This window comes from Carassius auratus, chromosome 39, assembly GCF_003368295.1.
Source record: "Carassius auratus strain Wakin chromosome 39, ASM336829v1, whole genome shotgun sequence".
In the NCBI taxonomy this organism is placed as follows: Eukaryota; Metazoa; Chordata; class Actinopteri; order Cypriniformes; family Cyprinidae; genus Carassius; species Carassius auratus.
This window is the reverse complement of record NC_039281.1, coordinates 8756036-8766035: the sequence shown is the minus strand read 5'-3', so window position 1 is coordinate 8766035 and position 10000 is coordinate 8756036. Positions and strand designations below refer to the sequence as shown.

Below are 10000 nucleotides of genomic sequence, written 5' to 3'. Positions count from 1 at the left end.
AGTCCCTGGCTATGCGTTCTGTGCTAGACTAACTGAGACTCGTCATGGCACTTGTATTCTGTTGTTGTTCTCTTGTTGACCTGACTGCTTCTATTGCTCTCATTTGTGAGTCACTCTGGATAAAAGTCTCTGCTAAATGATTAAATGTAAATGCAAATGTAAAGTGCAGTGGAGTTCAAACACACTCGTAACACACTCATCAGAACTCGTTTGGGTGATTCCGTAAGCTAAAGGACCTGAGTGAAACATCAGCTCCGCTTTCAGCTGCATTCTTCAGTGAAGTTACTCTTCTAGAAATACAGACGCCAAGACCAGCTGTGATTATAGGAGCAATCATGAGGCCACAGACGAGTGTGTGTGTGAGAGTGTGTGTATCATATCAGGACACAACTCTGTATAATGACATGGGTATGACACAGGTATTACAAGGAGAGGGAGACTTATGAGGACATAACCCATGTCCCCATTTTTCAAAACACTTATAAATCATACAGAATGAGTTTTTTTGAGAAAGTAAAAATGCACAAAGTTTCCTGTGAGGGTTAGGGTTAGGTGTAGGGTTGGTGAAGGGCCATAGAATATACAGTTTCTACAGAATAAAAACCATTACACCTATGGGATGAACACACTTTACACAGAAACAAACGTGTGTGTGTGTGTGTGAGAGAGAGTGTGTCTGTTTGTGAGTGTGTGTGTGTGTGTGTGTCTGTGTGTGTGTGAGAGAGAGTGTGTCTATGTCTGTGTGTGACTGACTGTGTGTGCGTGTGTGTGTTTGTGTGTGTGAGAGAGAGAGTGTGTGAGTGTGTGTCTGTGTGTGTGTATTATAAAGACTCCTTTATTGAAATAATCTGTAGAGAACAGCTCACTCGCCATTAACCAATGTAATGGTTAAAGTGGACGTGTCAGTGTGCCCCCCCCGGAGTGATGTCCCTGATCCCAGTAGATGATGTCCAGTTTACTTCCCGACGCGTTTGAGAGTGACGCTGACGCGGGAGCAAGTGCGAAGCGACGCGTTTAATGAGAGTGACGCGGACGCGGGAGCGAGCGCCAAGCGGCGCGTTTAATGTGAGTGACGTGGGTGCGAGCGCGAAGCGGCGCGTTTAATGAGAGTGACGCGGACACAGGAGCGAGTGCGAAGCGGCGCGTTTAATGTGAGTGACGCGGGTGCGAGCGCGAAGCAGCGCGTTTAATGAGAGTGACGCGGGTGCGAGCGTGAAGCGGCGCATTTAATTAGATTGATGCGGACGCGGGAGCGAGCGCAAAGCGGCGCATTTAATTAGAGTGATGCGGACGCGGGAGCGAGCGCGAAGTGGCGCGTTTAATGAGAATTACGCGGGTGCGAGCGCGAAGGGGGGCATTTAATGAGATCACGCGGACACGGGAGCGAGCGCGAAGCGGCGCGTTTAATGAGAGTGACGTGGGTGCGAGCGGGAAGCGGCGCGTTTAATTAGAGTGACGCGGGTGCGAGCGCGAAGCGGCGCGTTTAATGAGAGTGACGGGGACAAGGGAGCGAGCGCGAAGCAGCGCGTTTAATGAGAGTGACGGGTGCGAGCGGGAAGCGGCGCGTTTAATTAGAGTGACGCGGGTGCGAGCGCGAAGTGGCGCGTTTAATGAGATGACGCGGACACGGGAGCGAGCGCGAAGCAGCGCGTTTAATGAGAGTGACGGGTGCGAGCGGGAAGCGGCGCGTTTAATTAGAGTGACGCGGGTGCGAGCGCGAAGCGGCGCGTTTAATTAGAGTGACGCGGGTGCGAGCGCGAAGCGGCGCGTTTAATTACAGTGATGCGGACGCGGGAGCGAGTGCGAAGCGGCGCGTTTAATGAGAGAGACGCGGGTGCGAGCGCGAAGCGGCGCGTTTAATTAGAGTGACGCGGGTGCGGGAGCGAGCGCGAAGCGGCGCGTTTAATTAGAGTGACGGGGATGCAGGTGCGAGCGGCGCGTTTAATAAGAGTGACGCGGACAAGGGAGCGAGCGCGAAGTGGCGCGTTTAATGAGAATGACGCGGATACAGGTGCAAGCGGCGCGTTTAATGAGAGTGACGTGGGTGCCAGCGCGAAGCGGCGCGTTTAATTAGAGTGACGCGGGTGCGGGAGCGAGCGCGAAGCAGCGCGTTTAATGAGAATGAAGCGGATACAGGTGCAAGCGGCGTGTTTAATGAGAATGACGCGGGTGCGAGCGCGAAGGGGGCATTTAATGGGATGACGCGGACACGGGAGCGAGCGTGAAGCGGCGCGTTTAATGAGAGTGACGTGGGTGCCAGCGCGAAGCGGCGCGTTTAATTAGAGTGACGCGGGTGCGGGAGCGAGCGCGAAGCAGCGCGTTTAATGAGAATGAAGCGGATACAGGTGCAAGCGGCGCGTTTAATGAGAATGACGCGGGTGCGAGCGCGAAGGGGGGCATTTAATGGGATGACGCGGACACGGGAGCGAGCGCGAAGCGGCGCGTTTAATGAGAGTGACGCGGGTGCCAGCGCGAAGCGGAGGCCGGCGACACACTGGATGCGTGGCACAAGCGTCTCAGCTGCGTGGCGTGTCTGTTTTTAATTCGGCTCCCATGTTAACAGGTTAGAGCTTGCAGACTCCTGCGTGAGACTCTATCTCACCTACAGCAGCGGCAGCGCGCCAGCGCCGCGTCATCAGGCACGCTTCTGGTGGGTAAAAACGCGAGGCAGCCGCCGGGAGCAGAGCGAGTGACGCTGACGCGGGAGCGAGCGACGCTGACGCGGGAGCGAGCGAATGATGAAAGGCGACATCAAAGCCCCGATGCCACATTATACAGGAATGCAAGAGGAAACCATGCCAAAAATAAAATGTCATTTTCTGCAAGTCTTAATTAAAGCTCAGATCCGGTTACACGAGGATCGTTCTCTGAGGAGACTGTCGGGTTTTCAGACGGAGATGTCGCGCTGACGGATCAGATGCGGTTTATTTTGATGTTAAATCGCTTCACGAGTTCAATATGAACAGACCCACTGCGCAATGTGACATCGGAGTAACATCTTTTAATGTCATTTTTGGACGTCCAAATTCGGTCCACTGACTTAACCCAGCAAACATTTGGACGTCTTTTGACCGTTGAAAAGACGTCCATCCGATACGTCCCGTCATGGTTGAAAAATAGTTCCAAAATGAAAGTTGAACCGACGTCTTTTCTGCACGTCCCTGGACGTCTAAATGTGTCGTCTTCTGGACGTCGTTGTCTTCTGGATTTTTAAATGCGTTGCTGCATAGTTTACGTGTATGTATATATAAGCCTGCATATAAAATAATCACACACCCACTGTGTAACATCGTGAAAGGCAATCAATTATGTCTTGAGGTTTAACACATTTTGACAAAAGTTCAAGACCGGTCCAGTCAGACATGAACGTTCATAAAACATCTTAATCAAGAGTACATCACTAACAATAACACATTATTTGTGGACATATGCAAACAAAGAAGCATGTTCTGATTTAGCACATTTTATTGTTTTTGAACAGTTTAGCATCTGTTAACCAAAATAAAATACTAATTACAAAATACTGAATTACATAAAGGTAAAATTCTTTCATTTACTCACCCTCATGTTTCAAACCTGTATACCTTTCTGTGTTCTATTGTTTTCATGTTTGCTTTACTGGGACAATGACAAATAAGAATCTTAAAGATGATAATATATTTAAAAATGTGTTTTTCAATGTTATCTTTGTATCCATTTTGGATTTCTGAAATAAGTTTACAGGCCTACCATTTTTTCCATCAGAAGTATGATTTAATGAGGGCCATCACTGAATAAAAAGTGCTGAAATACTCAATCTTAAAGTCCATTATTATTGTTAAAAATGTATATTTGCAGTGTTGGTTTATTAATGTTTTTAATATATAATATAAATCAATATTAATTGTATTTATTTTAAAATACTTTAATCATATAATATTAAGAATAGTATTAATATTTGAACATGTGGCATAAACACCTTGCAGGAGCCATTGTTGTCATGTGACAAGAAAATCATAAAACATAAGACCCTCTTCATAAAATATGTTTGAAATCATTGCTATTTATGAAATCAAAGTGGTGTAAATGATTTTTAACGGTATAGAACTAACATTAATTAAAATTTCATTTCTGAGAACGTTTTCTACTAGAATGTTAAAAGATGGTTTCTTTTTATCAATTCTTTATTAATCTCGTCATTGACTTACACAGTTGTCTTATAAACACAAAGATATTTGGAAGAATGTTTGTAACCAAGCAGATCTCACAATCCATTAACTGCCACTGTAGGAAAAATTATTATGATCGTAACATGAGGGTGAGAAAATTATGACTATTTTCATTTTTGGATGAACTATCCCTTAAAAACAAACTACAGTTGTTTGGCTCAGTTCTTGTAACCTCCACCCCCATCTCTTCCTGGAGCAAGCTTCAGGTGTTCTGTCATCGCTGCATCCACTTCAGAGTCTCCACCTCTTCACAGCATCTGAGGCAAGAGAATACATTTCTTTTTAAAATAAATAAAATAAAACATTTGAGATAAATGACATGCACTTAATTTCAAAATATCTTTATGGTCTACAGCTTTATAAAAAAAAAAAAAAAAAAAAAAAAAAAACCCTTGGACCAAGATGAATGAATCATGAATGAAACATTAGGGGGAAAAAGGTAATCAACAAGCATTAGATTTTATTTTTATTTTACAAAAGGTGTAATGCTTTAATGTGATGCCCTTGAGAAACACTCACAGTGTAACCGTGAGAAAGTGAACAGGACATTTCTGATAAGACAGGAGAGCTGTGATGTCCCCTGAATAATTAATTAAAGCGTACCAATAAAAATTACATCAATATAAGTAACTTTTAGCCTTCTAACGTTAGCTAATTTTAGCCATACTCAGTGAATTTCAGTTGACAAGGTGGGCATCATTTCTCTCGGTTCCTTCGTGTCAAACAAGTAAAACTCAAGCACGTTAATCAAATAATACAAAATGTACTTACCCCACGGTAGATTTTATGTATTTTATATCGACAAATATCCCTCCAAGAGTCCTCTCCTCCTCGTGGTGGTTGCCTGCTTGATGTACCAGAACTTCCGGAAGGGAACTTCCGGAAGAAAGCGAGATCTCGCGAGATAATCTATCCTATCGCGGGATTTTGTGATATCACGAAATATATCAGTATGTTTTGTGTCTACATCTTGGCAGCACCGTTTTGGCAATTACATCCAATTCAGACCGAAATTGTGACCGGGTATATATCTGTTTCACATGTATATGCATAGATTCAATAAAAATAATAACAACAAATACATAAAACAGGTTGAAATAATGATTAAATTGCAGCATTGCTTTGCAATCACTTAACCAGGCTGGGCTCTTTGTGATTATAATTTTTTTAAACAAGATAAAGTGAATATATTTACTTTGCATATAATTTTTTTTTCCCTGCTAGTCTTGCCTGGACATCTTTTCACAAACCATGACGAGATGTTTAAAAGACGTCAGTGGACGTCTATTCACAACCTCTTTAAAACCTCTTAAAATCTACTTGGTGCACTTTAATTAAATATTGCAGTATTAATCAAGGTGTAAGCACAGCTTTTGCATATTCCACAAGGATTTCACAGAGGGTCATGATGGACGTGTAATGCACGTGTAAATGACGTCACTAGGTGACGTCTCTCACAACAGATTCACAACGCGGGTAAATATTGAACTACACTTATCTAAAAGTCAAAGAAACAATTATACATGAAACCCCATAGAACTATAAACGTGTACAAACATATCTGAATGCATTTTAAGGAAATGTTCTGTGTTACATATTTCTACCGATTTATGCCGTCCTACCGCGACTATTTTTGGCCGGCCACACGACGTCGCCGTCGGACCAATGTTTGCTGGGTTTCCTGCACCTGTTACAGACGTCCAAATGACCTCCAAAAAAATTTACCCAGTTCAAAGGTCAAATGTTAAACGTCAAGATGATGTCCAAGTTGGGTGATGTTGGACGTCCAAATAGCAGACCTAGTTTTGGACGTCGAATAGATGTTCAGAAATGGTCATGGACTGACGGACCTGATATAGCTATCCGAAGTCCAGTGTTTAGAGTGTGAGTTTGTTCGGGAACTCGATCTTCAGGATTGCCTAGTGACTAAATGTCATGTTTGATTACATTTCTGTTCTCTGCTGCTTCAGTGTGAGAACTTTTGATAATTACAGATCCACATCATCAGCTGACAAATAACATCAAGGTCTTAATGCCTTTCAGCTTTCATTTTCAGCCACATTTTTGCTCTTCGTCTTCATTATATCTTCATAACTGACTTTTCCCTCACGATTCATGAATAATAAATAAGAGAAGGCCCAAAACAGAGCCCTGAGGAACCCCAGAAGTAACAGATGAAGTCTTTGATGTGAACTGCTTCAGTATAAGTTGAGAACAGACTCTCTTCCGTCCAGGTGCTTCATAAAAAACAATACATCTCCATTAGATACCACAAAATAAAAAATTCTACAAATTAAGTGTGTTTATGATTAATAGAAGAACAAATATCAGCCAATGGGGTCAGAAAAATAAATGAATAAACGGCAAATAAGTTTAATTTTATTTTGCATCAGCAGTAAATGCATATTGATTTTAGGATGTTTATATTTGTACTGGAAAACAAGATGCAAATACTGAGGAAGATAATCTTTTATTTTATTTATTTATTTTTGCAGTGCATGCAAGATTTAATTCCGTGACTTTATTAATTTTAGATCTTTTAAAGGCCTTGATTTGTGGAAAGACAAGTACTTTTAACATGCATTGACACCACTGATCTATAATAGAGAACATATATACATCAGTGGTTGACCAGGGCGCCACCATTTTGTGAGGCCACACGAATATTTATCAAAACAATGTTGAAAAGTGGATTAAATGAACGAAATGTACTATATAGTGACAAACATACCGGACACAAGAAAACGGTACCTGGAAAATATGGCATTGATCGGAAATCTTGATCCATATGAGGTGCCTGCAAGAGAATGTACTCGAGACCCCGATGATTTACTTCCTCTGACCTCTACAGATATTCCAAATCACTGTGATCCTGTAGTTTGGACCGAAAACGATTTCACAGTGGTGCGTGTCTTTCCAGCCCAGGAGTTCAGGGAACCTCGTCTACAGAAAGCACAATAATTCTTCAAGAAAGCGTGCCTCCCAGAACTTGTTGCAAAATATCACTCAAACGATATGCATCCTCATGTTCCAAGAGAAAGAGAGCAGAAGTAAAGAAGTGGCTGTTGTTCATGAAAGAATTGCTCTTAGGCCTACTCAGTTAAGTTTTATTTATTTATTTATTTAGGTGTTTTAAGTGTTTTACTTGACTCCGAGTATTAGCCTGTTACTTGAAACTTGTTAATTGAAATTCAGTGTTTCCAAGTAGTTCAACACAATAAGCACAAAAACAAAAACATTTGCAGGATTTCTTTTTTGTATTAAATTTTTTTTTAATTTTCAATTAAAATGTTGTCATCCATTTTCATCGTACAAATAGCATACCATGTTCATTCTAAAGAAGGTACACAAACACACACACACACACACAGGAGGGTACCACACACAGTGTCAGTGTCGCTCAGTACAGCAAGGGAGCGAGAAAACCATTTGAAATTGTGACAGCTTTTTGCAACTGGCAGGAAGGGCTAAACATTAGTAAACATTGAGAACAAATCCCCATGCTCTTCTTCTGCATCTTATTGGACTCCATCTCTCTCATCTTCGTCTCTGATGTTGTGTTCACGGTGGCCTGCTCCCTCAGATTCTCTCAATGATGTCTATGTCGTCTGCGCGGATGCCGATCGGACACTGTGATCGCGTTGCGTATCCATGGGAACACGCGCTTCCCTGCGCGCGCGTCGCTGGTGGATGACGTCAAGAGCGGCGACGTGTCAGTCATGGCTGGCCGATATAACATTATTATTCAAAGCGAGCGTGAAAACGGTGAAAACTCGTAATAAAGCGCTGGGTCTGCTGGATTGTTCGAGCCGAGAGGAAGCCTGTGGAGTGAAGAGAGCGAGAGTCAGAGACAGTTTCAGCGGGAGAGCCAGAGAAGTGGTGAGGCACACATCTGCAGCTAAAGCTAATACTGTTCGATTACTATTTCTAACACTATTTTGACAGTTTTGTTGTGTAATCATTAATATCTGTCATTTGATGATACTCCTGTATTTTTATTATATTGGTTATTTTTCATATAGTGTATATTTTTTTATAATTATTTGAGATGAGCAGGTCAGAGCCTCTGTTGTCACACCTGAGACTGAATGCACATGTAAACTAATATTTCTGATGTTTCTGTGTAATTCTGCGTGAGTTTTATCAGATGAATGTTCAGTGATGATGATGATTGATCAATCTGTAGCTCTCAGAGAAGGTCAGATGTGAATATGATTGATCTGCTCAAGTCATCTTTATTTATATAGCACTTTAAACTAACTACATTGCATCATGGGCCTGAGCTTCTCGGTGTAGCACTACATCTGAGGCGTGTGCAGAGCTAAATATATAGCGTTATGTCAAAATACTCATTTGTTTAATTTTAAATGTGATTCTGATAGTATTCCAACTTTTTACAAAATGTTACTGTAATCTAAATAATTTATTTTTTGATGTGACTGTAATGGATTAGAGTTACTAGATTTTTGTATCCTGATTATGTAACAGTTACATGTATTGTTTATTTGTATAGCGCTTTTTACAAAACAAATCGTTACAAAGCAACTTTACAGAAAATTATGTTTCTACAATATTTAGTAGTAGCTTATGGTGGTGACTGTCAGTTTGTGCGCGTATGACAGGATTTTTAGAAAAATGAATACAAGACATAGTCAGCTAGACGATGAACATTATTAATATTATTAATTAATAATTATTATATGATGCAGTCACACTTGTAGCAATATTTGTTAGTTCTGTTGTTGATTCAGGGTTAGCATCATCTGGGGTCCTCTGAGGGTCAGCATCATCTCTTCTCAGGTGTTCTGGATCCAGACTGGAGCTTGTTTAAATCCTAGTTACCACGGGATGAAGATCCAGCAGAAACAGAGAAACACATAGAGACATCATTAGCATAGCTGCTGATCCAACAGAGTACAATTAGTTTAACCCAAGCTAATGAATAAAAATGCACATTTGATCAGAGGCAACTACACTCACAATTTAAGAGATACATTATTCGTATGCTTGGCGAAAGAGATGCGTTTTTAATCTAGATTTAAACAGAGAGAGTGTGTCTGAACCCCGAACATTATCAGGAAGGCTATTCCAGAGTTTGGGAGCCAAATGTGAGAAGGCTCTACCTCCTTTAGTGGACTTTGCTATCCTAGGAACGACCAGAAGTCCAGCGTTTTGTGACCTTAGGGAGCGTGATGGGTTGTAACGTGGTAGAAGGCTAGTTAGGTACGCTGGAGCTAAACCATTTAGGGCCTTATAGGTAAGTAATGATAATTTGTAACTGATACGGAACTTAATAGGTAGCCAGTGCAGAGACTGTAAAATTGGGGTAATATGATCATATTTTCTTGACCTGGTAAGGACTCTAGCTGCTGAATTTTGGACGACCTGTAGCTTGTTTATTGACGAAGCAGGACAACCACCTAGAAGTGCATTACAATAGTCCAGTCTAGAGGTCATGAATGCATGAACTAGCTTTTCTGCATCAGAAAACAGGTAACATGTTTCGTAGCTTGGCAATGTTTCTAATGTTACCTTTAACCCTTCACCGCCTTATGACCAATAAAGTGGAACATCATAAAGTGTTTGTCAGATTCATAAAGAGAGTATTGTACTGATTCCTCCCTCGAGTGAAACTGAACCGGCGACAGAAACCCTGAACTGTGACCCGGTGACACGGTCAGAGCCAAACAGAACGGACGCGTGACTTGATGTGTGTGTGTCTGTGTGTGTGTGTGTGTGTGAGGTAAATGGAGGGTCTCTGATGATGAGATTAAATGCAGCCAGGCAGACTG

At 41.9% G+C, this 10000-nt stretch overlaps 1 protein-coding gene across 1 annotated transcript in view; it reads left to right on the top strand.

Moving 5' to 3' along the window:
• The first annotated feature begins 7872 nt into the window (after positions 1-7872).
• Positions 7873-10000, top strand: part of LOC113058082 (syntaxin-18) — a 6554-nt gene continuing 4426 nt past the window's right edge. The window contains exon 1 of the mRNA XM_026225769.1: positions 7873-8087. Coding sequence (XP_026081554.1) covers positions 7899-8087 — 189 coding nt within the window. The 5' untranslated portion in view covers positions 7873-7898. The remainder of the gene's footprint in view (positions 8088-10000) is intronic.